Genomic DNA, 25551 nt, shown 5'->3' on the forward strand with positions numbered 1-25551 from the left:
TCGCACCAAAGCCTTCTGGACCCTGGTGTCCCAAACCTCAGTTATTTGGATTCATTTAGACATGAACGCTTTGCGAGTGCCTTGAGTCGGTTGGAGGAAGTAATTTCGAAAATAAATGAATACAGACACATATACACTGTTGCTTACGTTTTCTAGCTTGCACTTTGACCGTCTGCTACTCTGATTGCTCCGAGTCTGAGCACACCAAATGCAGTCACTACATCTCCCCAGAGACCGCGCAGTCTATGGCCATTCCACGAATGAGTGGCCCTGGTCTTCAAAGGCAAATTGCTAGTACGTGTCAGACTCCTGCGAGTAGAGTCAGATCCCGCAGAACTAGTTCGTCTTTGCAGCCTGCAAACTGTTTGAGCGCCACTGGAAGACGAAGAGGATCCAGGAGTGGAACCGGTGGTAGCGGTAGGAGCAGAAGACGTTGACGAGGAAGAGGAGCCGGAAGACGAGGACGCAGAGGCAGTCACGAAGGCTGCAATCGGGGGTCCAGGGAAAGTGTAAGAGTTTGAGGAATACACCTAAGTTAGGTGGGATGGAGTTAGTAACCTGGTTGGTACACAAACGAAGGGAATTCGAAGAGTTACAGACGCACATCAGGATCATATATTCCGGGATCTGTATCCTTATATGCACCAGGGAACAACACCATCTCGCTGTCCTCGGCCATGCCAGTCTGACTCCCTCCGACTTTTACTTGAGAACAAGCAGGGTAGAATTCAGCTCCACCAAGGGCCGTCGCGAGATGCAGCGCAATGATTTCATGGCGAATGAGATAATTGCCGGGAGAAAGCGTAGATGGAAGAGTAACGTTGGTGAATGCCCCGTTCATCACGCTCTGTTGGGCCCAAACAGGGGAGTTGCTTGATGTCGCATTCGTGACGATACCAATTTCTGCTATCTTGAACCATTTTGATGAGGATGAGTTGTATTGCGTGCAGTCTGAGGAGCCGCAAGAGGTCATGTAGGTAAGCATAGGTCCGGTGTTATGTGGCCACTGTGCGAATTGGATGAGTTCAAAGTAGAAGAAAGACTAAGCAGGTACACACGTACGTTGGTATTATCTCCTCCGCGCCAGTCAAACACTAAAAGGTCTCCAGGATTCGCACTAGCTACTTTTTGAGCGAATTGGGCGTTTAATCCGCAGTTGAGGTCAGGGTTTGAGGCGCCTTTGACGGGACTTATGTCAGAGACCTATAAACAACTGTGAGTAGAGTAGGATTGAGGATAGTGTAGTAAAAATAAGTACCTGTCGAATGACACTAGGACTCGGATCAGCATTGGGTACATTTCCAGTGTAATTTGTGTACGACTGGTCGTCATCAATCCCCAAGTATGCGAGATATCCGTGTGCAGAAACGCAGGGCAAAGCCAAAAAACATAGAATTAGAGAGAAAGCAAGTCGAAGCATTGTCATGATAGGAAGTTAGAGGCGCTGCTTTCACAGCTCAAGTGCCTTTATCGTCGGGATCCTTGGGTTCTGCGAGAAGAGTCAGAAGAGAAAAATCAAAGTGCAAAAGTAGTCGCACAAAATACCAGGCGTCGACAGCAAGGATCATGAAGTATTTGAAATGACTGGGATCTCTTCTTGGCTTTACACGTTGAACGAGCATGGCAGACACTTGCGGGAATTAGACAAATCAACAAAAGACAAAGTTGAGTTTGAGATCACGCGACGGCTTCGGGCTGTTAGAGGGAGTTCATTGCGCTGTATTGTGCTACTTTGATTGAGTCCAGAATAGAGCAAAGGAAAGGACCAGCATTCAATACCCTTCATGCGTGCTCGAGGCTGGATAGATGTACAGTACATGTGTTTCGGACCAGGTCGGACCAACTTTCGGAGTCGGACGCTTCACAGTCAGCTAACGTCAGCACATGTGACAATGCTAAGCGCTGGCGCTAATTCCTCACTCCAAATCCAAAACTCCAAATTCACCAACTCCAATTCTACTTACATCTTCGCGTTAGAATGTTATCGGCTGCCCGCAACTCACGCAAACTATCTACAAACTCATATTTAATCGCTCGATGTATTTCTACTGAAACCTCCTCCTCCTCTTCTTCCTCTGACCTGCAGAATCTTCCTCCACCAAAACATCCGGATTCTCTTTCGAAGCCAAAGGCACGCTCCAGCTTGTACCCCCGGCCCCGGCGATCCCGTCCATCTCATTATCAACCACTCCATGATCTTCCGCCAACGTTTGGCAGGAATCAGCTCTTACCAGTGTCCAATTCGACCAGAGCACTGTTGGAGTCAATCGTGGCTCAGTTTGATGCACCGATACGATATGCTTTTGCCTATGGATCAGGCGTCTTTGAGCAGGATGGATATGGAGCGAGTGCTACAACCTCGCCGGTAACTGGAGTCACCAGTGTCCATGAACCAATCGACCCGAATGCGCCTATGCTCGACTTTATGTTCGCCGTCACACATCCCGCGCATTTTCACTCTATCAACATGCACCAGCATCCGAGCCACTATACACTCCACTCTAGAATCCTTGGTTCGGACTATGTCTCTGCAATACAGGCTATCACTCCAGGAGTCTGGTTCAACACTCTGGTGCCAATGAATGGCGTCGTACGTCCGAATTTTTCTTGAACAATATTTATCTGAAAAGAATCCTCGCAGACCATAAAGTATGGCGTGACGACTATTGACAATCTCTGCTCTGATCTTCTCAATTGGAACACACTGTATCTAGCTGGGCGCATGCATAAACCCTTGCGCATAATCAAAGATGACGCCAGAGTGCGACTGACCCAACAAGTCAATCTTACCTCCGCCGTTCGCGCCGCGCTTCTTACTCTCCCTGCAAACTTCACTGAAACCGAACTCTTTGAGCGCATCGCCGGCATATCTTACACCGGCGACCCGCGTATGGTCCTTCCCGCTGAAAACCGAGGTAAAGTAGGAAACATCGTGCGGAAGCAGGGACCGCAGTTCAAAGAGTTGTATCATCGTCTGGTCGTCGGTCTTCCTGGTGTACATTGGCCATTGAATACGCAGCATATCCATCAGGATATCAGTCCGCAGGCCCGATCACTCCATTTACGAAAGCTACCCGTGAATCTCATTTTCCATATGAAGCAGAGGTACGGGGTGCAGGTGAAAGAGGAAGAAAATCAGTACTGGGTACGGATGGCTGGCGATGAAAAATTGCCGGAGATGGTGAACCGGGGTAAGTCGCATGCCGTATTTTCTTTTTCAATAAATTAATTCTCTTGCAGAGATTCGGACGATCGTTCGATGGCCAGCGACTGCTCAAACATTGAAAGGTATTGTATCCGCAGGTTTAGGGAAGAGCCTCCGATACAGCACTGCCAAGATCAGCAAGTGGTGGAAGGGCTCTGGAGCCAGTCCCACGGCCAAGAGTGACTCGTCATAGGTCTTTTTTACTACGATACCGCTATGCCACTATTCTTCCGCCTTTTGTTTCCCTCTAGATCTTCTGGCAACCTGCAGGACTATCTCAACGGCACATAACTGGATTATCAACTTTTTATATCACACTACGAAATATTGTAACAAGTAATTCACAATCCTTATAGAATTGCATTGGTAAATGCACTTTCGCTCCTTTCAGGCCATGCTTGTCGAAGTGTCTGGAAATTTGTTCTGATTACTCACAAAACGAAGCATTAAGATTTTCCTGAAAATCGCACACCAAAAGTATTCTACGCCAATACGTCTAGGCGGTAGACGTTATACTCGTCCGCATGTTTGTGGTCAGAACATCGTTTCTAGAGTTGTGTGTTGTGCTTCTGTCCGTCGTCCGCCCTCAGTAGTCATCGGGCCTTCGCTGCAAGCTATCGAAGCGCGGACACGCTCGAACTTTCTTAGTGCCTCCTGTACAGTGACGGTACAGCTGAATCGGCAACTTGGAAGCCTGCAAATGTGATTGCTTGAGAGAGAGGATTTTCACGATCTCTCAAATACTTATATATCTCTACACCAGAAAATCGAATAAATAAAGTCTCAATCCCTAAATATCTCCAAATAATCGTTTCCTATCACCGGGAACAAGCCAAGTCGTTAGCGACAATAATCACAAAACATCGAGGGACTTACAACGCCACAGGACTTTCACTCAACACGCTCGTCCCACCATTCATTTCCCTTGCCCACACATCTCTTAAAAACCATCCGATGTGACCCACTAAACATCCAGCAAGGTCTCCGGCGGCAGCTCTCCAAGTTCCACTGAGGATCCATGAGAACGCCACTAGGGCAATAGGTAAGTACGGCGCAGTTATGGTGAATAAGCCGAAAAGAGATATGGGTGTGTCAGGATGTCGCCTTGACCATAGGTAGATGGGAACGAAAGCGAGGGAGGATGAGAGGAAGGGAAGGTTGAAGAGGGGGCTGAGAGCCTATCAATATGTTGAAACTAAGTCAGCGATGACATAGGATTAGTATGTATATGAACACACAAGGAGCATCGCTGAGGATAGAAGTAACAGCCAGAAGTAATCAGCCTTCCTGTTCGCAAACGATGATTCTTCAAGCATTCGACTATATCTCATACTACACAGAAAGAGTTTGGTTACTGGAATGTGACAGATACATGGGAAACCAGGTACTTACAAGAAGAACAAATGAAATACAAAATCCAGCGATATTGATCCAAAGTAGAAGAACGTCGTGAAAACTCGCCAAGGCTACATTTGAGTTGAAGATCAATTAATTTCTCTCCACATCTTTGCGAAGTAGCTGGCACACCTGAGCGTTTATAAAGGCACTTTTTGGACTGAAATAGAGCTGTAGAGGAGTAACGAGCTGACATTGCTGAAGACATTCGAAGCTTCAGAACAACCACTGTATGGCGCTAACGAGGAGACGTACAACGGCCAAGCTGGTAAGCACAGATAAGGCCAGCCATCCTCGAGTAATGGGAGGTATTTGCGTTATCCAGGCCTCGACACCGACAGGCATAGTGGGCGTATTCAGAGAATTGAGCAACGTGGCGCTCAGATTCTATCACTAAGATACTCCCAGTTCAGTTTCGACGCATATCACGTGCTGGTCACAGCTGTGACCCCGCCAAAAATCTCAAGGTGCAACGAATTGGTCTTTCGAGTAGTTTTCATTTGAGTTATGCAAAAATTAAAACACGGGCACTGTTAACCTACTGCTTAAAGACAATATCAGATTTTCTGAGATTTTATAGTGAAGAATTCAGAGATGAGATAGCATTCTGGCAAGAGTGTCTAACCTAAGCGCCAAGTCCTTAATGGTCCTCGGTTCATATTTTTGTACATTGACTGCACTTTTCTCATCATCCCCAGCTGTAAATCATGCTTGAATGAGCAATGTTTTATTATGAATAACCTGGGTGATCCATCCATTCTGAGAGTGGAATAACTTCAACAAGAAACAAGATGCATACCATGGACAAGCCACAAAACTGTGCTGAAATGATGAGTATTTTGCTCTACAGGCATCTATGCACATCTCTTACTACAAAATACAATACAAAGTCCTCAAGTGCTGTTGTTCTTGACTTTTGAGTTTTTTTCAAGAATGTTGAGATTCATCAAAAATGGTGAATTTTGTGATTTCACACACCATAAAGCTATAGGCTTTCTCAATTATGGATATAAGACTTAGATTTTCTGGGTAGGTCTACCTACGAGGGTACTCAACAGGGCCCGTGTTCTCAATAGACTGTATTGGGGCTGGGTGTTGAGATAAAAAGTGCTCAAGGATTGTCACTCTGAAAGTCACTGAAAAGCACATGACGTGCGTCGAAACTGAACTGGGAGTCACTACGTCGGCAGTCGCTAATAACGGCTGGGATTTACAAAGGGAAATCTGAGTCAAAACTTTGATTTCCCATCTGTGCTTTTGATGTATTGATCTTCCGGCAATGACTTGATTTCTCGGCTCATGATTGATAATCTTTCCCATAGATAATTGATAATCTTTCCCGTAGATAATCGATAATCTTTCCCGTAGATAATCGATAATCTTTCCCGTAGATAATTGATAATCTTTCCCATTGATGATTGACAATCTTTTACATCTGAACAAAATTTTATTTCCCGGTTCGCGAAAGTAAATGCCCGACTTTTGAGCCACTGTCCAGAACTATTGAGAGGCGGTATCTCCTTACAAAATGTTGCATTCGAGGAATTTGGTGATGATTGGACTACACTCAATAAGCATGGCAGAAATGGTTGGTTGGGACTTCTTGCATGCGTCAAATGGTGGGGACAGGGTTTTGATCCAGAAGGTGATAAGAAACGATGGCATGAACATGAACTTGTTGCCGATATGGTGAAGATGTTGAATGGATTGGATAACTATATGTCGCACAACTCTGGTAACTCTCACTCTGTATCAACGCAAGACTAGTGTTTGCAGTGGCTCAAAAGTCGGGCATTCACTTTCGCGAACCGGGAAATAAAATTTTGTTCAGATGTAAAAGATTGTCAATCATCAATGGGAAAGATTATCAATTATCTACGGGAAAGATTATCAATTATCTATGGGAAAGATTATTAATTATCTATGGGAAAGATTATCAATCATGAGCCGAGAAATCAAGTCATTGCCGGAAGATCAATACATCAAAAGCACAGATGGGAAATCAAAGTTTTGACTCAGATTTCCCTTTGTAAATCCCAGCCGTTATTAGCGACTGCCGACGTAGTGAGTATCTTATGTAGACGCGCTTTTCTTAGAGTGAAGATAAGATAAGATAACTCGACTACAGCTCTGTTAGACTCTCTCATCCTTTACGAGCTCATTACTCATTCATACAGCATGACCATCCCCAGCCCGGCATAACAATGCAATTAAATATCTAATCAGTATGGAATAGTGTAACCGATGCCAGACAGTCTACGAGAGCTGTTGAGAACTCTTGCATTCAGGTCACTCAGACCGTTGAGCCCACACCTCACGAACCAATATCCTAGGGACCCACTCCCCAAACTTCCAGACCTACACACTCAAAAGAGACAGCCCTTCCTTTCCTATCACCAGGTGAGCACAGCGGCTCATTGTCGAACGTCGGACAACGGGCTGAGGATCCGTCGAAGAGGGACTCGTCAAGATATAAGCCATATACGCCGTCACTAAGAAATAGTTCGAAAGCGTAAGTTTTTTAATTCAAGGCTGAAAGCATATATAGCTGACTGACCCTCCGCCAAACGAAAGGAATTCAGGTTCGCACAATGCTACGTATTCGTTCTTTCCCGTCCACTTGAAAACTTGAAGATTTCCATTAACATAACGCCATAGAAAGCTAGTGGTACCGTCAGGTGAAACGATGAAAGAGGATTCAGAGGAACGTACGATTCCCCACTGCCATAGTATCCCTTCCCTTTGCTTTGCCTCACTCCGTCGCCCATATACACCCCAAAAACAGCATCCCCAGAGTCTTTCATCACAACCAATGCACTGACTTTGGAGGTAAACGCCGAGCTGACCTTAAGTTGCGGCTGGTTTTCGCACTTATTGTAAAGCGTGTGCAGAGAAATGCCGTGCTGATCGAGAGAGTAGAGCAGATTCCAGGAACGGGATAGTCGTGCGAGCGCTGGAAGTCGGGAGCGAATCTTTGAACATAGAGTTTCAGAACGAACACAAGATTTTTCCAAAGTTAACATGCGTACCATCTCGGCCAGATTGACATCGAGGACTGCTACAGTCGCGTCTCTCCGGCCCTTTAACTCTAAATTCCCGGATTTCTTCTCGATGAGACCTCCGATTCCTATTGAAGGGTTTGGAGACGGCGTCCGTGAGTGTGAATGAGGCTGGGAGTTCGATGAAGGTAGTCCCGGTACAAGAATTTTATCAACAGGAGAACTATGGCGAGATATGGGTCCAGGTACATCCAGCAAATTGCTCCGCCCGTTTGAACTACTTCCTGCCTCCAACAACTCCCTGTCCAAATCCCCGGAGTAGCCTTTGTCCCAGTCATACCCTTCCGGTTTGTATCCTGGAGCGCCAGTAGGGGCGACGAACACGTGTGGTGCAAAAGGTGAGTGATGTGTGCCACCATGGAGCGTAGGTTGATTGAGAATTGTTGATGGCAAGGATGGTGTAAATGATGACGACAAACTAGAAGCGATGGAGGTCGGGAAAGGAAAACTTTGTGCATGACGTGAACCTCGGGAGTCCGAAGATGACTGGGAGCGAGTATGGGTATTCGAGATGGAGATGGACGTTGTTGCCGAGCGGGATGGATGCTCAAATCCACTACCGTGAGGTGATGATTCGGAAGAAGAGGATCTGAGAAGAGACGGCACCCATCTCGAGGATATATTCGACAGAGTCTGATAGGAGGGTGATTGGGTGATTGTGGATTCTGCATCAGGAACGTCTTCAGTGCGCGAGGAAGATAAGGCAGATGAGGTTGAAGCAACAGGAGGAGCAGGCCCATGTGGTAAAGATAATGTAGACTTTCGGGTCGGAATTTGGGGCGAGGACGTTTTAGCATGTCGTGGTGTGTGCTGAATGCTTGAGTCGTGGGCTTCGAAATCGTATTCTTCTCCTGGTTTGATGGAGTCAGGTTTCGGGGAAAAGAAATCCAGATCGAGGTCCAAGAGCGAATTGGGAGCTTCGGAACTTTGTTGAGAGGGATTCCTTAGGTCTTGAGGCCGTTTTGACCGATTTTCTTCGTACAAAATCTCATCCATAACATCTCGTTTGTTACGCTCATGTGCAGCCTTCGCTTCTTGAGCAAAACTGTCAAAGAAGGACCAACTAGGACTTTTCACATGTCTCGGTCTAGACGACGAAGGTGTCTCGTTAGCTACTGCAGCAGTGGAAGTAACAAAGGACAGGGGATCTTCAGAAGGCGGAACGGAAACAAAAGATCCAAACTCAGAATCAGGTGAGTTTGACGCTTCGTGCTGCTGGACAGAACGTGCCAATGGCTTGAAGATGATGTTGGAAGGTGGTTCCGGCGAAGCTCTGGGAGTTGGAGGAGAGAAAAGAGTTGCAAATTCTTCTTCGAGTTGCTCCTTTGCGTCTGAATTGGATTGGGTAGAAGGAACAGGAATTAAGGGAGGAAAATAATTCATTGCAGAATTCATGTTCTGTTACCTAGATCAAAGGAAAACCGTCATGTCCTTCCTTTACAACAGTCGAGTAAACTCACTACAAAGATTACTGAGATATAACTTCCACTTCAAAAGTGCCGTTACTAGAATGGACGCTTCGAAGCTGACATCGCGAGCGCATCAGTTATTGTAAGAGTGCAGAATGTTTCTGCAAACCTATTCTCTTGAAGACACTGGAAATTTGATAGTCCTTAAGAAAGTAAACGTTCCCCCATTCAAAGACCAAGTAAAGATGAAAGACGAAAGATCAATACCAAGATAAACAACTAAACGGTCGGTCAAGATGATAGAGGTAGAGCTGAGATTATTGTTAAACTCTCTGCATTGAAGGATCCGCACCAGCTCAAGCGTCGATAGAGAAGGAAGAAACTTCAACTTCAAGAAAGAAAGATGTCACTGTTGGTAACGGGTTCAAGTTAGTTCGCATTATTACCACGTGGCGCATCTATATCCAGGAAGGAAAATGTTGTAAACTTTCAACACAACGACTACCATCCTAACAAGACCTATTCCCTTTCTCCCGAGCCCCAGTCGGTTCATTTTTCTTATTCATATCTAACACCTCTTTCGTTCCTGCTTGAATTATTTAAGATTATAGGATTGGTTGCTTTATATTTTAACTTCAGACATGACTACTCCTCCCCTATCTTCCGACGCTCCTTTCAACTTTATGCATGGAGGAACTGACCATGTAGATAACGAGGAACTTTCTATCCCATCAGCGCCCGCTACTCCGCAGCCCAAGATCACCAGAACAGTCGCGATCATAAAACACCATGCCCTTGAACACAGGTTTGATATTGAATCGAGAATTCAAGAAGCTAGTTTTGAAGTCAGTGCTCATTATCATGGAATCATAGAACAGTACTTGTACTGAAAATACATGTGCAGATCGTCAAGGAAAGACAGATGGAATTTGACGTATCGGACCCGGACACTTTGTACGAATTATTTGGAGAAGACGCAGAATCCTTCGCTGAGTGCGTAATTTATAGATTTGTTTACGTATTCGGACCTAATCTCCTGATAGCGGTCCTGTTTGGGTCTATGTCCTTGAACGACGACGTGCAGTTGAAGTATTGCAGACTTTGATGGGCGATAGAGATCCTGAGGTTGCCAAGAAAGCCACCCCCCATTCTCTACGTGCCTTGTACGGAGTTTCTATGCAGCAAAACGCTGTCATGGGTTCTCCAGATTCTGAGATGGCTGAAATCCAGATAGCCTCCTTGTTCGCCTCCTCACCCCCGTTTCCCACTTCTGATTTGCCTTCCGATGATGGCCGATTCGCTACCATGCGCTCTGTGTCCTCTTCCATCCTGTCCAACTTGCGCAAGGCTACCAGCGACGAAGGGTATGCTGCCTCGAGCGCAACAAATGACGGAAGTCGTGGTTCTGGCAGTGGAAAGGCACTAGCTGCAAACGGCAAGCCCCTTTTCAAAGCTCGAGGCTTGCCAAGCACCCACGAGAAACCCGATATCGTTCCCCGAACGACTCGTGCTGCTTCCCTACGCGCAGGTTTTCCCCTCGAAAAGTCCCCTGGACCTCGTAAACCTCCCACAAAAGAGCAACTCGCCAAAACTTTTGCGAATGTTCCAGGACACAAACGTACAGATACGATACCGGTAGCATCTACAGCTGCACCAGCCATTGCTCCCCGTCTAACCAAAGCAGCGGCATTACGACTTGGCCTACCTCCTCCACCTCCAACGGTAAGAAGACAGTCGAGTAACTCGTTCGAAGGTGTTCCTGGCCATAAGAGAAGAGAATCCATTGTCGTTGCATCAACTCAAGAGCCTACTGTCAAGCCCAAGCTCAATAAGAGTGCATCGCTGAGGGTTTCAAAGGATAACGCCCCACCAACTTCGTTCATGTGTGCGTATTTTCTTCCCACTGTCCACGCGGCTGTCCGCTGAATTCTCGATCCTTCAGTTCGTGGTCCGACTGAACCTAAATTACCTGCAAGAAGTAGTTCTCGATTATCTATAACTGATAATCCAGGCAACGCCAAACCATCACGCCCATCCTCGGCTGCATCGACACGTCCTCCTTCCAGTTTCCCTGGTAGGCCGTCCTCTGTCACTCGAGGATTATCTAATGTCGTACGCCCAATGGTCAATTCAAGGACTCAAACTACCGTCAGTGTTACGAACCCCGACAATGGTACAAATAACATCAAGGGCTCACCTTCTTCAGCAGCCTCCCCACCTCCTGAAGTTGTTGACAAGCCGAAGCTTACACGTCGTCCTAGCAGTGTTTCCCTCCCTCCAAGCATAGCCCCGCGCACCAACAAAAGTGCGGCCCTCAGAGCGGCGAAGAAGGAACAAGAAGCTGCTGCTGCTGCTGCACTTGTAGCGAAGCAACAGAGGAGAGCTTCTAGGCCTCCACCCTCTAGCATGCCGAAGAGCCTGATCGTTTGAAAAAATACCGTTGTGAATTCTCATATTATTTTGATGGGTAGTATTGAATGGATTATCTCTGTATCTTCGTCGTGTATATTTTTTCTTGCTTCAGTTGCCTGATACTTTGTTAAATTGTTAATTCTTTGCTTATGCTTTCTTCCTCAACGATATGGATATAGGATTGGATCGCTCAATGGCGGCATGTTTCGTCATTTGAGGCGAGGGACTGCGGTACGCCGAGCTGGAAGTAAGCGCCTGTATTGTCCCAATACACTCGATAGATAGCCTGTATCTTTTTTTCAATAAACGTATATTGGATATCATTTTCCCTCGTGTCATTATCGTACCTCATAAGACTTGTGTGCAGATAAAGAAAAGAAAATTTTCTTCGAATGAGCGACAGGTACGTAGCGGTATGTCAAATATTTTCTTGCTTGTGGCGAGTACTTATCTTTGGGAGGAGATTTTTTCACACGTACTTACAGTGGGAGGGAGCAGAGGAGGACCGCCGAAGACAAACAGTATCGTACTTGTACCCTCGATGGTAGACGAGCCCAGCTCCAACATATACTAACGTGCACATTTCGAATCACGTAGCCAAACAAGCAGTATCAATGGGGCTTCAGCTGGATTGAAACATGTAGTGCGTGACGAGGTAAGCGTTTAGTAAAAAGGTCATGTTTTGAACGAGTGTGGCTGACGAAGAGAAGCGCAGCTCAGATCTTATGATTGACGCTACCTTGACGTGTACGTCTCGGGAGAATAAAGATGACCTTCTTTAACTAGTCTGGGTGTAAAATGCGTTCGACGAGGAGCTGGCCAACCTCGAGCTGGACAGCTTTGTTTGACGTGCACGTCTCGGAATCTTTCGGGAGGGTGTGCGCCTTGTCTAAAATATGGGCACCAACACAATCTCTTCCCGGTACATATGGTCCATGCTCGACGGACAATTGAAGGAGTACCTCGCGGCGTCGCAAGGAGAGCCCTGTGCGCCGTGTGATGGATTCAAGTTTGTCTGTCGAGAAGCACTTTTCATGACACCTAATGAATGCAAAAAAAGGAAAAATCATGAGAGCCGGATGTTCTGAAAAAAACAGCGATTGATCTACCGTTTAGTTGCCAGTCAAATGGCATACAAAGTCTATCTTAACCTTCTTGCAAATCCATGACAATTATGATGAAATAATTCATCCATTCAAATTCGAGTTCGGCGGAGACGTATTTGGAGCTCTGACTGTGTTCATTATCCATCAATTGAGGTTGGCACAGCAGCTGCCTAAATCATTGCTGAGCGGCAGTCCAGCGGATACAATGATGGAAGAACCGTGATGAAAGGAGCATATCGGAGACACAGAGACCCGTAAAAACAGGATCTCATCCAAAAGGGTACGAATCCGATCCACAGAACCCATGTGGAGATTAATCAAGCTTGAATTTTACTGAATAGCAGAGGCCTGGTAATCATTCTGGTACATAGGGCTGGAAGAGGGAAGGGGCGACTTCTTCATCAGCGCTCCAGTATTCTCGAAAGGACACCCGGATTCGTGGGCTTTCTTACCTGGCTGCTTCGCGGTCCGGGTCGAGGACCCGACAACTTCAAGATTTTCTCCGGCTTTTCTCCATCCACGTGACCTGACAACCACTACATACATTCTCAAAAAGGATAATATGCAACTGTCCAGACTGGACTCGAACTACGACAACAATTTCCGGTTGGTTTCCGGCTCCTTATTGATACGACAGCTCACCTTATCAAAAGTTCGGAGCGTACTACTTCTTGTGGCAGGTTATCATTGTACTGCGGGAGAGCTGCAAAATCCAGACTGAAAAAAATGACACCTCTTCAAGAATCTCTCAGAATTGTATATGTCCAGGTCCTATCAACACCGACATTTGGAACAGGCCTGGAGATAAATCATGTCTTCCGAAACTGGAATAACGATTTGCATGTTTGAATCCAAAGAAACACAATCGATCTATTATTTCCCGCCAATTCACTATGTTGATCACTGATATCTACCCACATGTGTTTCGCAGCAGAATGAATGGCAGTGCGAGTGGAAGATTAAGTTACATGGATATCCATATCCTGGTCGTTTCCCGGTGAATTCTCATAGAAGTGTTACTTCGAAGTCGGGTCCCGCGGGTATCGCTAATTTCCGATATCTTCCGTCGCCGGAAGTTGAACCACAATTACACCATAACTCACCTTGGCCGCACAAAATCTGTATCTACCTCAATGTCCCCTACCTCCAATTGCTTTTTCGCTCTCCTTCTCAAGGTGCTTAAAACTTATGGACTGTTGAACTTTCGACGAAAACCCTGGTGCTATCTCTCGGGAAGATTCAAGAAAGTCTGTCACTAGAAAATACATGCGGTTTTCCCGTTTTGAATCAGATCGGGGCATTCTAAGGGCGCACCAGGGCATAGCCTATGTAAACTCCCGTGCTTACTTGGCTACACCCCTCAAGATGTTGAAATATCGACTTCACCAGATACATGCTCCATTTGAACTGTTGTCTATCTTGTAAAATTTGATAGATGAGTGACCACCGTCCGTTATCAAGCATAGATCTACGAGGCGATGATTTGACTTCGTTCAGTTTTCCGATATGTCTGCATATATCCACACAATTGGACGTAGATTTTGAGAAAATTTTATCCGGGTATCACTTAAATTCCTCTTGGTGAGGATACCATATAAAAGGTCGCAGAATTTTTGTTGTATGGTACCTCGAGTCGATAGACTTGCAGCTCCAAGGTTATCCGTCGCTGGCCTCTTGCATCTAAAATGAGCCAATCCTCAGTTCAGGTTTGCTTCCATCATCCTCTCTGCCTCGTCTATCATCTCATAAAACTATCAGGACTCTGCCCATATCAACGAGAAAGATATGCTCGCCACACCGGCTGCTGTGCATATGGTATCAGCAAGCTCATCTGTTACTTTTGAGTCGGAACCTGGAGTTGCAACTATGCCCAAGCATGACCTGCCTCCGTCTGATTCCATGGAAAAGAATGAATCCTCCCTATCATTCGAAGAAAAGGCTATCTCTTGGGAGGACTTCCGCAACGATGAATATTCGGACAAGAAACAGGGTCGTCTCGCCCGTAACATGCGGTTCAAGATCTTCCCTATATATCGTCGATTGTTCAGCGTCGTGTTTATAACCAATATGGCTATATTCATCGCGTTCTGTGTTCGTGGCGCCAGTGTACCCAAGCTTGGCGAGGTGGCTATTGCGAACCTTTTCGTCGCGATTTTATTCCGCCAGGACTACGTCATTAATGCACTGTTCTTCATACTCTGCTCTGCGCCTAAATCGTAAGTTCCTTCATGATCTCTTCAAGTTCATAGCCTTGGGTTAATTGCGCCACAGGTTGCCGCTGTGGATTCGATTAAAACTCTGCCGTGTATACAGTCTTCCAGGTGGTATTCACTCTGGCTCTGGAGTTTCAGGCACCATCTGGCTCATATTATTTGTCGGTCAAGCAACAAGAAATTATGTTGAAGGCGGAGAGGTCATCATTTCCTCCTTGTACCAAATAGCGAGATGAAATTGATTCTTGATTCTGTTTCAGATCTCTGCAGCTACACTCGGGGTCACATATTCCATCTTATCTCTTCTGCTCGCCATCATTCTTTTTGCGTATCCTTCGTTGAGGAGCAAACAGCATGACGCCTTTGAGTATATTCACCGTTTCATGGGATGGACGGTAGTGGGATTAGTCTGGGCACAGGTAAATATTTTCTAGACATCCAACACTTCTGCTGTGCTTTTCTGACTGGGTCTACGATATCAAGGTTGTTTTGCTCAGTAACGATTATAAGGGTGCTCAATCTTTGGCGCGCGCACTTAGGACAAATCCCACATTCTGGCTGGTGGTAGTGCTGACAGGTACCCCTTATCGACTCAGTCTTCGTAACGCCTTCTAATCTCTTCCCGATTTTCAGCATCTATAGCTCTGCGTGAGTCCAATCCTCTATTGAATTTGGATAATTTCACTGATATGCGAACGAATCAAAGCATGGGCGAGGCTTAGAAAAGAAAAAGTTCAAAGCGAGGTTCTTTCCAGTCATGCTCTAAGATTATACTTCACCTATGGTAGATCTCTCAGCTCACGTTTTAATTTATTCGTACTAATTTTCTCGTCAGATGAACCTGTTCCGGGGAGTTTTATCCGGATATCTAACGAACCGCTTCTCGACTGGCACAGTTTTGCTACCATCAGAGAGCCTGGAAAGAAAGGTTTCTCGGTGGTCGTGTCCAAAGCTGGCGATTGGACCAGTGCAATAATCGCTTCCCCGCCGCCATATGTGTGGGTGAGAGGCGTACCGACAACAGGTAATATACCTTATGGCTCATTGGGATTGCGTCGTGTATCAATTAACACCGATCAATAGGTGTCATGCGTATTGTTCCTCTATTCAGAAGAGTTGTGGTCGTTGCCACAGGAAGTGGGATAGGACCATGCGCCCCCCATGTCTTCGCAAAGAAATCTACCATTCAACTGCTTTGGTCGGCACCGAATGTTCGAGAAACGTTCGGAGATAAACTCGTTGATTCGTTGTTAGAAGCATCGCCGAATGCTGTCATCTACGGTGAGGCAGCATGTTAGCATCTTTTCAATGTCTTCTTCTGACCATGAACAATTATAGATACTCGCAAGAACGGAAAACCCGACATGGTCAAGCTCGTGGCTCGTTTGGTGAAGGAGTTCGATGCTGAAGCAGTGTGCATCATTTCCAATCCCGCGCTCACTAGAAAGGTCGTTTATGGGATGATGAGCAGAGGAATCCCTGCTTTTGGAGCTATCTGGGACTCTTAGACGTTCATCAAGCTGGCTTGATTTTTTGACATTAGAAGATATCAATTGAGTTTCTTTTTTCCATCATGTAGATTTTCACGACTCATGTACTAGATGTTATGTATACATGCATGCCAAGGCATACGCAACTCGCGATAAGTCAAATCGTTACTTATCGCGAGATATTGTGTAGGACATAATACGGATACGTATGTTCAGTGATGAAAATGTCATGCTTTTTCGGGAGAATGAGAAATTTCCGGAAATCCTTGACCTGAAGACTGAGAATCCAGTGCTCATAATAATCAAATGACAAGTCTTTCGAATCGGAGCGGGAGCGATATTGTTGCTAATGTTATTCCGGGGCCTGAAGGTCGGCTCTGACGGGAAGGAATTCCGAAGAAGAAGGGGGGTAACCGTATAATCAATCAAGCCCCCAGAGCAGGACTGCTACTGAGAAGCTTTCTTTATATTAGTAGGCGTTGTACCCACATTAGTTCTACCAGTAGACTTGCACAGGCTTCATAGAAATAAAACCAGGCGTTGATGATGAACACGATCAAAATTCGAACGGAAGGCTTCGAGGATACCCGTAAGCTCGAAAAGAGGAGCTACTGCTGGAGAGTCAATCTTGATTCACTCGCTTGGAAGAACCAGAACACTGTGAAGTGTGGCTTGAGGTCCGTGGCGATATATATATTCCGATGCTGCCCCCATTGATACTGCTTCTTCGACAGGCGCTGGACAGGCGCAAAATGCATCATCAATAATAAGCCTCCTAGCTCGGAGACATGCCCGAAAGCTGATATTTTCAACCTGTACATTTCAATTTGCCGTCCATTGCAGATTAGTCAAATAATTTATATCTTGAAGGAAGTCCGCGTACCGTTGAAAACCGCAATAAATGGAAAATATTCTGTTCGAGGAATCTTATCAAACTAATACACGCATATATTCACATTCAGTTGAACAAAAGTATACTCCGTCACAATGAGTTGACCTGTATGGATAACACGGGTGCTGTGAGTTTCTTTCACCATTTTTTTTCGCGAAAAACCAAAAATGGGTCAAGGCTGGTACAGGCAAGAAGAGAGCGACAAGACTTGGGACCGAATTCGGCTGGCTGCCGAGATACACGTGTTCGATACACGATAGCGACCCGGGCCGGAAGAAGATACCTGAATAAGCGCCCAAGGAGCGCTTGTTCGTGATTCGACGTATGTCCTCCATGACGATGGCTGATTTTCCTGACCCCGCCTCTCTTTCTCTTTCAAAGGATGCCCAACAATCTTCACATTCTTTTCCTCGATCCTCCTCAACTTCTGCATATGTTAGCGCTGGAAACCCGTTGGTGATCAACACTAACAATATCAGAAGGCCTCATCACCAGTAAGTGAATGAAAGGCGAATGCAAATTTCAGAGGAATATTGACTGTATCGTACAGGCAATCCCCTTCCTCCGAAATAATAGCCCCTACTCCCAGAAGACATCTGTTGGAAAGCAACGCCAGTCAATCATGGCTGCACACACCACCACTTTCACCAGTATCCTCTCGAGGAATATCCCCCACATCTACACGGGCCATGAGCCCACATTCACATCTCACTCGAGGGACGAATGGTCAGCAGAGCTTCGGCTCAATAATGGAGTCGAGCGCCTCAAAATTAACTACAGTAAAAGTGGCCTATAGGTCGGAATCTGGAATGGGTCGGCGTTGGATACGGTGGTCGCATAAACGAGGGATGAGGAGCTCATTAATAGCATTCATATTCTTAGCGTGCGTGTTTCTCAAGCTGAGCTTGGGTTTGGGATCGTATTCCGGTGTGTTCATTGATACGCCATCTTGAAGTTTCTCATTATTTGTTCCAGGCGAGAACACGCCTCCAATGTACGGCGACTACGAAGCGCAACGGCACTGGATGGAGATTACTATTCACATCCCTATACACCAGTGGTACAAGTATGACCTGCAGTACTGGGGCCTGGATTATCCTCCACTCACAGCTTATGTATCTTGGATATGTGGCATTGCGTGCGTTTTCTTCATCAACACAATATCATGAGAAGGTCTTATTATCTGCAGAGCACATTCCATCAATCCCACGTGGGTTGCTTTGGACTCTTCACGCGGTATCGAAACAGCAAGTAGCAAGCTCTTCATGCGTGCCTCTGTTGTTGTTTTCGATGCCTTGATATGCGTTCCTGCCCTATTGTTGTTTTCTCGGACGTGGTTTAGCACACGCTCCCAAAGAACCCAAGATTTAGCTTTCTTACTGCTAATGTTACATCCTGCGCTCCTTCTCGTCGACTTTGGACACTTTCAATACAACTCTATCATGCTCGGTATGTGCTATGATATATACTTCCGCGATTGCACTCATATTCGACGCAGGTCTTACAATCATGGCTATGAATTTCTTTGCTACTGGACAAGATCTCCTCGGTGCAGTTTCATTCGTGTTGAGTTTAGGGTTCAAACAAATGGCTCTTTATTACGCGCCAGCCATAGGTTCTTACCTGGTTGCGAAATGTGTATTGTTAGGTCCTGCACATGGCGGGCGGCTTTTTGTTCACCTCGCGTTGATAACGACCGCGACATTCATGTTACTATTCTTGCCATGGATCCCCCCCTTCTCCGCCTCGCCGCTTCTCATCCTCGACCCAATATCTCGAATATTTCCATTTGCTCGCGGCTTATTCGAAGACAAAGTAGCCAACTTTTGGTGCGCATCGAACGTGGTGATGAAATGGAAGAAATGGGCAGACCAAGATATACTGGTCAAGGCTGCCACCGTCTTGACCCTCCTTGGATTTTCACCTAGCGTCATCGTTGTAGGAAAAGCAGCATGGGACTTGAAGGTATGGAATGAGCCCGCTGCGACAAGAGTGGTTGACTCGAACGGCGAATCAGAACCGGAAGGGTCTTCATCACATAACCAAATCCTTCCTCTCCTGCCCTATGCGCTTCTAAATTCATCCATGTCATTTTTCTTGTTCTCATTTCAAGTGCACGAGAAAACCATCCTCTTGCCTCTCATGCCCTTGATGCTGTTGTTCTCTGGAGCTACCTCGGATTCAGAGGTCTACTCATGGGGTGCATTAGGCAGCAATGTTGCGGTGTTCAGGTAAGTAGGAGCATCACCCTTCGAGCTCGCCAACTGATCTTTGATTATTCTCGAACAGCATGTGGCCATTGTTGAAAAAAGATGGGTTGGCCCTGTCGTACTTCTCCCTGACATTGTTGTGGAATCGACTCATCGGTCACGATCCAATCAAAGTAATATATACAGCATTTCCTTTCAATTCTTATGTGCACCTGCTTTCAGCTGTAAGTCTATAAATGTGCAAAACCGAGTAAACTAGTAACCTCTCAATTACAGGGCATATACGCAGCTGTCATATTTCTGCATATCTTAGAACTAATCATCGCACCGCCCGCACGTTATCCTGATCTTTTCCCTGTTCTGAATGTTCTCATTAGCACACCTGTATTCGTGTGCTTGTGGTTATGGAGTATCAAGTGCTGCGTTCAAGTCAGTTGGGCAATAACTAGTCCATTAGCCTTTGGCGAAGCGGAAAACGAGCATAGCAAGCGCTCTTCTACGACAGTCAGTGATGTAAATGGAGGGCGATTCTCGTTTGTCGCCAAGAGCGATCGCACGAGGGCAGCCAGTTTAGGACATGCGCGAGGGAAACGCGTTAGAAGGTCATCCACACATTCAGCTACAGGTTTAGCCACCAGTACTGCTATTCCTCCATCTTCCTCGGTATTTCGTGGCAACGCTGGTAGCAACTTTGTAGAGGAACGGGTGACAGCCTACCCCGAGTAATTGTACCTTTAATCCATGGAATTTTGCGAAATGTATCAGATATATTTGACTTGAATGATTACAATATGCATAATTCCCTATGATTCCTGTCCTCTTCTTCAGGAATCCCATTCTCGTGTTGAAACATTACTCTCGACTGGGTTATATTTTCAAATGTCTTTTTGTAACACATTGCGGCTGGTAACTGTATTAGCCGTTCTTGTTCCCATTCAAATGCTTTGTCCTTTGTATCTCCAACTCTAGAGCTTTTTGGGATAGGCCAGTGTTGGTTCAGTACACCAGAGAATACCATGTATAATATAAATGCTCATAGTTCTTCCTTCCGGGATACCAACTTCTCATCGTCCTGAAACCAATTAACATCACTTCTGGGTTCGTCTCTGCGATCGCTGTATCGAAGGCTCACCGATCCGATGGCAAAGGGTGAAACTCCCGTGCGTAGGGGTTACATACGAAGCGAAAATCCCGGAGGAAAATGGAAAATCGTTGGCAGTGTTTAAGCCTACATCAGCACATATTAGCACCACCAGAAAAGATGAAGTCCTTCTCTTCATCTGCGACATGTTGAAACACAGTTACCAAGCTCTCAGGTCGGTTCGTCTGGTTCACACTGGCATGCACTGGATGAAGTATTACGGGTACTGAAATAATTCTAGGTAGTGCTAATAGAAACGGCATCAAGGCGTGTTTCTTATTCATTTGCGCCTATTTGTGCTAGTCCGCTTTCCATTGGACGAATTCAACCACAGACTGCATCCCCTGATCTCTTCGAAAAAGATTGTCACCCTTTTGATCTAGTATTCGAATCCGAGGTGCGTGTGATTGCGATTGCTTGCTGCCGGAGGGGGTATGAACAATCCAGTTCAAAATGAGGAAGGATGGAGGTGTGTTTAAAGTTGGTATAAAGTGGTTGTGTCAGTGTGGGTTTGGACCGAACGATAGTACGAAGCCACAAAAAACTGTGCATATATTCAGGGACAAATTATGCGATCATCAACGAACGAATTGCCGAAAATGATCGATATAACACGCTTTGACCGAAGGGTTTATATATGGCTATATTCATGGAAGACAGCTCTAGACAGCTTGAAATATGTGGACCTGAGAATATACAGTATATATATGGTCTGTCTACAAGTGTTACATTCAAAGCGGTGATCCCGTAGTTGTTTTGAACCGCTTGTGACTAGGTGATCTGGGAGACCCAGCTTCCTCCGGCACACTTCGTAGCCCTTCCAGATGGACTGGAGGGAAAACGAACTCTCCCTTCAAATGCTTACCCATGCGGTAGATATTGTATCTCGCAATTTCTGTAGAGTTTGAAGTCGGTAGTGGCAAGGGAGGAGGCCTATGTTTTGTTTTCGATTGCTGATAGGTGACGAATTCAGGAGCCGGGGTCATTGATGCATGTCGCGGTAATGCATTTCTTTCGCGATCATTTAACTCCCTTGCAATAATAGTCAAAAGCAAGACCACAACCGAGAACCCGACGATAATCATTTGCGGGAAGAAACCAATTGCATCTTCCAAGAACCATGAGTAAATAGAACATCCAAGCAATGAAGGACATACCAAGCAATACCCCTACATACAGACAGACCCTTGTTCAATTTGAGTTCTATCGAGTCAAGATTTGACATTTCACTTACCATCCAGTCCAGGCGCATCGGGCATACTATATCTGATCTGCGGGAGGCCGACAAGAGTCGCACCATTAACAATCAAAATCTTGAGTATGGACTTGACATATATCGTACGCCTCGCAAGAATTACATTCCCGATGCAGATATGTGTCAAGAACCAGCTCGAAGCAAATAACAACAGTGTAATGAGGCGTGCCTCAATAGGACGACGAATGTGTATATCTATGTCGTGAGAGGGTGTATTAACCCCATCTGCGCTTAGCACGTAGCTTTGGACATCTGCGGATTCGACTACGAAACTCGAGGTCAAGTCAATGGTCGCCAATTTGCTAAACGATATATCAAAATCCTGTTCAGAAGTGACGCGAAGAGTACTGGACAGAAAATATGTGTCGAAAGGGTAGAGCCGATCATTATGAACATCCAAAACATGATCACTGTCGAATTGTACCATATTCTGGATCCTAAAAAGAGAAGCATAAGACGACAAGCCATTCAATGAATGAATCATCGTACTTCCTACGCTCTCCATTTTCGCTATAAGGTATGAGGTCTGGGTCAAAGACCCCTGTTGGATCATTGTCTCTGAAAAGTATTCAATAAACCAGAAAAGCGATTAGTTACTTGTCTACATACCCGTCTATGTAGATCTGTAGAGCGTTATTCGGGAGCCCGCACGAAGTGCTGCCATGTATTCCAGATGAACCCGGAAGCATGTAATCCTGGCCGCAGGCAACGATAGACCAACGAATAGTAACGGATGGTTCATCGACATCGATATCCACACTTTCACCCAAAAGGACAATCTATATCGTTCCAGTCCAGATTTAGCTTTTACTTTGACATGAAAGATGAGCATTTGGACTGACGCCTGGATTCGAATGTGCGACTTCATCTAGTATACTTTTAAACAACGGTTCTTGAGCGGTAACACCATGGAACACAGAAGGGATAGTTAGGACAAATATGACAGAACAAAGAATGGCAAGTCCGAAATAAAAGATTGGAGGAACGGGAATGACTCCGTTGACAGCGCGGATAGCTGAAGTCTGGATGGGACGCAAAGAAAGAGATCTTTCCTTTCGAACATGTTCGTTAAACATTGTGCCTCCAACTGTAGCATGTGTTGTATTATCGGGTATCGTAGCACCTAGACCTGGTATAAGGTGGAAAGACCGAAGTCTGTCAAAAGAGTGGCGCAGCCTAGGGCTTGGGAAGAGTGAAGGAATGTGAAGACCCATACTTTTTAGACAAGTGGGAGGGATTCAAGCAAAGAGAAAATCAAGAAATATAAATGAAAAAGTTCACTGCGATTTAACTCCGCGTGGAGAGGGCGCTGTCCTCGTTTATTATACTCAAAAATACCCGGAGAATGTTACAGGATATTAGAGGTCTTCTCTTTGGTTCTAGTTTATCAGTTTTAGTCGCGAGCATGACATTTTGCCAATCTCGATTCAATTTCTCTTCTTAACTCCGCACTACTCCCTAAATTGAGTACAACAGCTTGACTGTATGGAGCTTTCATTTCGACCTTCAAAGACTAATCATAAGTTTCTGCCTCTAGTAAAAGAGTTTCGATTTCAGCGAGTGGTCCATCGTCGTGGTCCCCTTCATGTCCAATTACCGTCAAAATCTGTCTCGCAGCCACAACTGAGTTTTTCAGTTCTGCGGCTACCTCCATTGTTGATGTGGACCGGACTATCTGATTCCAGCACGTTTTGGCCTTTTCGAGTAGATGTAAACCTACAACATATGAGGGTTGTGATAGACAGGAGATTGACATAACATTTACCGATCTGTGGATAGTTTAAAGGATAAATGAGTTGATAGAGTGCGAATAAAGACGAGCTGGATTCTAGAGCGACATCATAACGTCCGTCGTGTGAGGCAGCGCTAAATTGTTCGGATAATGTCGATATAAATGATTCATGGAGTACACACGCCAACTCAATTGGAAAGAGTGAATCATCCCCGGTCAAAAACGGGCTTAGTCCCATCGCTCCTACAAATTCTCTCAGCCTTTCGCAGACTGCCTGGAACCTTACCGGTTCTTTGGGAGGTTCTGGAATGAATCCTACTTTTCGTATAACGTTGCATGAGGGACAAGAGCATGTAAATCCATACGTCAAATCAAAGATGGTGGTCCGTGTTTGCAGTAGAGCAGGATCTAAATAGGGGATGCATATCTGACAATGCAGACAGGTTGTTAAAATGCAACAAGTTGAGCCAAAATAATACCTGTAACTACCTCGTCCCCTTTTGATATTGCACGGAGAGCCACAACTTCCAGTTTTACGGGTTCATGCACTTGAATAATGAATTTTACAGCAGCATTTGGCATACATGAGTGATTAAACAGACGGCTAGCAATGGGGAAAATCCCATGCGCGTAGGTGTTGAAATGCGAGTGAATGGAAAAATTGTTGTTTTCGAATCGAGAATAAAATCCGTCAATGACCCCCGCTGTGAATGAGTGTTTGGGACAGATTGGAGGAGCTGAAGTCGTCATAGGACCGGGCAGGAGTGACTGGAACGTGAGGAAGGCGGTATTTTCATCCCTCTCGTTCGTTTCAACAGAGGACAAATGAGCAATCAGACTAGAGAGAAGTAAAGCGTCCATCTTCTTGTGTTCCTCGAGGGCTTGAAACGACGCAGCAGAGATATATGTGTTATGTAGCTTGCAAATCTTGCGATGTCCGGACTTCCAATGTTTGCTTTGGCCTAACCAAACATCAGCGACAGACAGGATTTGAAAGATCTCTACTGACATGTTTGGTCGCAGTAGTAAAAAGATGCACATCCCGTACATCGCTTCAGAGAGCCGGAACCTGAAAGATTGTGGCAATGGTCGCATCGATGACCTTTTTCCGAAGGTAGAAGAACATCTATGAAAGAGGAGTTGGATAAAATGATGCTTCCAGCTGAGAATGCGATGCTGGCCATGCATCTACTCCTTCCAACAGCAAGCGGCTCCAGGAAAACATTTTCTGCTAGATCGATATTCGCCTGGTAGTCGGAAGGCATGTTCTGTAATTGTCCAACGTTCAACGTTCAGTACCCAGTAAATTCGAAAACAATCCAAATCTAACAGACATCAACACAGGCTCTTAGTGTTACCACGATCTAAAGTAATGGACGAGTATCCTCCTCCTCCAGATGATGCTCTCGATACACAGACACCTCCACCACCTCCACAACCCCGAACAACTCATACAGGCTCTCCTACCGACTTTTTGAAGGGCGTCGTTGGAAAGAAAGTTATTGTTCGTCTCAATTCTGGAGTCGATTACAGAGGTAGCCTTCCCCGTTTTCTCTTCTTTTTCCCTTGTTCTGATGCATTTATTTTCCGGTGCAGGAGTTCTCTCATGTCTTGATGGATACATGAACATTGCTCTTGAAGCAACGGAGGAACATGTCGAAGGAAATGTGACCAATCGTTATGGTGATGCATTCATACGAGGAAATAACGGTGAGTAGTCTGCTTCAACTCTGGAATATACATTGATCCTTGTTCCAGTGCTCTATATATCAGCAGCTGAAGAAATATGATAGTGGTGAAGATGTCCTTCCTAGTCATTACACGCCCGCCACATGATCGCGCTGGAACATTGGTCATTTTCTGGCTTTCTCCTTGACGATATACTGTGCATCCAATGATCTTAGAGTGAAAACATTTGCTTGAACTCAAATATAGTGAACGATCTTGCAAACTTCTCCCGATCAGCTACCTGGCTCACTTCATCTCGGAATTACGCTGTTTCATCGGTCAATCCTCTAGATTACTAAAGTCT

At 45.6% G+C, this 25551-nt stretch overlaps 11 protein-coding genes across 11 annotated transcripts; 6 read left to right on the top strand and 5 right to left on the bottom strand.

Moving 5' to 3' along the window:
• Nucleotides 1-385: 385 nt before the first annotated feature.
• Nucleotides 386-1730, bottom strand: C8R40DRAFT_881996 (glycoside hydrolase). Its single transcript, XM_046236547.1, has 4 exons — nt 1546-1730; nt 1259-1489; nt 1063-1203; nt 386-1006 (listed from the first exon to the last, which is right to left on the bottom strand). Exons 2-4 carry the CDS (start codon nt 1424-1426, stop codon nt 593-595), a joined length of 723 nt encoding a protein of 240 aa, XP_046089121.1. The 5' UTR covers nt 1427-1489; nt 1546-1730; the 3' UTR covers nt 386-592.
• A 248-nt stretch (nt 1731-1978) lies between these two features.
• C8R40DRAFT_1039126 (mitochondrial matrix Mmp37-domain-containing protein) lies at nt 1979-3398 on the top strand (the record flags this gene model as incomplete). The annotated part of the gene is made up of 3 exons (XM_046223803.1): nt 1979-2590; nt 2642-3191; nt 3241-3398. The coding sequence occupies 3 exons, from the start codon at nt 1979-1981 to the stop codon at nt 3396-3398; spliced, it is 1320 nt and encodes a 439-aa protein (XP_046089122.1).
• A 167-nt stretch (nt 3399-3565) lies between these two features.
• Nucleotides 3566-4974, bottom strand: C8R40DRAFT_1093531 (Der1-like protein). Its single transcript, XM_046227599.1, has 8 exons — nt 4856-4974; nt 4733-4798; nt 4598-4671; nt 4444-4537; nt 4082-4383; nt 3954-4020; nt 3678-3899; nt 3566-3615 (listed from the first exon to the last, which is right to left on the bottom strand). The coding sequence occupies exons 1-6, from the start codon at nt 4943-4945 to the stop codon at nt 3996-3998; spliced, it is 651 nt and encodes a 216-aa protein (XP_046089123.1). The 5' UTR covers nt 4946-4974; the 3' UTR covers nt 3566-3615; nt 3678-3899; nt 3954-3995.
• A 1062-nt stretch (nt 4975-6036) lies between these two features.
• Nucleotides 6037-6374, top strand: C8R40DRAFT_1093534 (uncharacterized protein). The gene has a single exon (XM_046227600.1). It carries the CDS (start codon nt 6129-6131, stop codon nt 6291-6293), a length of 165 nt encoding a protein of 54 aa, XP_046089124.1. The 5' UTR covers nt 6037-6128; the 3' UTR covers nt 6294-6374.
• A 555-nt stretch (nt 6375-6929) lies between these two features.
• C8R40DRAFT_1039144 (TLDc domain-containing protein) lies at nt 6930-7623 on the bottom strand (the record flags this gene model as incomplete). Its single annotated transcript, XM_046223807.1, has 3 exons — nt 6930-7092; nt 7158-7262; nt 7313-7623. The coding sequence occupies 3 exons, from the start codon at nt 7621-7623 to the stop codon at nt 6930-6932; spliced, it is 579 nt and encodes a 192-aa protein (XP_046089125.1).
• Nucleotides 7624-9509: 1886 nt separating this feature from the next.
• On the top strand, nt 9510-11965 carry C8R40DRAFT_1093541 (uncharacterized protein). Its single transcript, XM_046227601.1, has 4 exons — nt 9510-9913; nt 9973-10061; nt 10112-10953; nt 11011-11965. Exons 1-4 carry the CDS (start codon nt 9710-9712, stop codon nt 11496-11498), a joined length of 1623 nt encoding a protein of 540 aa, XP_046089126.1. The 5' UTR covers nt 9510-9709; the 3' UTR covers nt 11499-11965.
• Nucleotides 11966-14271: 2306 nt separating this feature from the next.
• C8R40DRAFT_1168081 (uncharacterized protein) lies at nt 14272-16307 on the top strand (the record flags this gene model as incomplete). The annotated part of the gene is made up of 10 exons (XM_046231135.1): nt 14272-14292; nt 14345-14802; nt 14858-14999; nt 15060-15218; nt 15283-15376; nt 15433-15447; nt 15506-15583; nt 15635-15823; nt 15883-16080; nt 16138-16307. The coding sequence occupies 10 exons, from the start codon at nt 14272-14274 to the stop codon at nt 16305-16307; spliced, it is 1524 nt and encodes a 507-aa protein (XP_046089127.1).
• Nucleotides 16308-17990: 1683 nt separating this feature from the next.
• C8R40DRAFT_1039207 (ALG6, ALG8 glycosyltransferase family-domain-containing protein) lies at nt 17991-20117 on the top strand (the record flags this gene model as incomplete). The annotated part of the gene is made up of 6 exons (XM_046223810.1): nt 17991-18108; nt 18157-18319; nt 18371-18630; nt 18680-19412; nt 19471-19615; nt 19668-20117. 6 exons carry the CDS (start codon nt 17991-17993, stop codon nt 20115-20117), a joined length of 1869 nt encoding a protein of 622 aa, XP_046089128.1.
• A 987-nt stretch (nt 20118-21104) lies between these two features.
• On the bottom strand, nt 21105-23078 carry C8R40DRAFT_882400 (uncharacterized protein). Its single transcript, XM_046236548.1, has 6 exons — nt 22630-23078; nt 22397-22566; nt 22277-22345; nt 21767-22224; nt 21690-21701; nt 21105-21640 (listed from the first exon to the last, which is right to left on the bottom strand). The coding sequence occupies exons 1-6, from the start codon at nt 22999-23001 to the stop codon at nt 21264-21266; spliced, it is 1458 nt and encodes a 485-aa protein (XP_046089129.1). The 5' UTR covers nt 23002-23078; the 3' UTR covers nt 21105-21263.
• Nucleotides 23079-23300: 222 nt separating this feature from the next.
• Nucleotides 23301-24784, bottom strand: C8R40DRAFT_1159459 (uncharacterized protein; the record flags this gene model as incomplete). The annotated part of the gene is made up of 4 exons (XM_046229881.1): nt 23301-23503; nt 23553-23946; nt 24009-24481; nt 24529-24784. 4 exons carry the CDS (start codon nt 24782-24784, stop codon nt 23301-23303), a joined length of 1326 nt encoding a protein of 441 aa, XP_046089130.1.
• A 107-nt stretch (nt 24785-24891) lies between these two features.
• C8R40DRAFT_1039397 (uncharacterized protein) lies at nt 24892-25309 on the top strand (the record flags this gene model as incomplete). Its single annotated transcript, XM_046223834.1, has 3 exons — nt 24892-25054; nt 25116-25229; nt 25278-25309. 3 exons carry the CDS (start codon nt 24892-24894, stop codon nt 25307-25309), a joined length of 309 nt encoding a protein of 102 aa, XP_046089131.1.
• Between the last annotated feature and the right edge of the window lie 242 nt (nt 25310-25551).

Source organism: Lentinula edodes, assembly GCF_021015755.1.
Source record: "Lentinula edodes strain Le(Bin) 0899 ss11 chromosome Unknown C8R40scaffold_8, whole genome shotgun sequence".
In the NCBI taxonomy this organism is placed as follows: Eukaryota; Fungi; Basidiomycota; class Agaricomycetes; order Agaricales; family Omphalotaceae; genus Lentinula; species Lentinula edodes.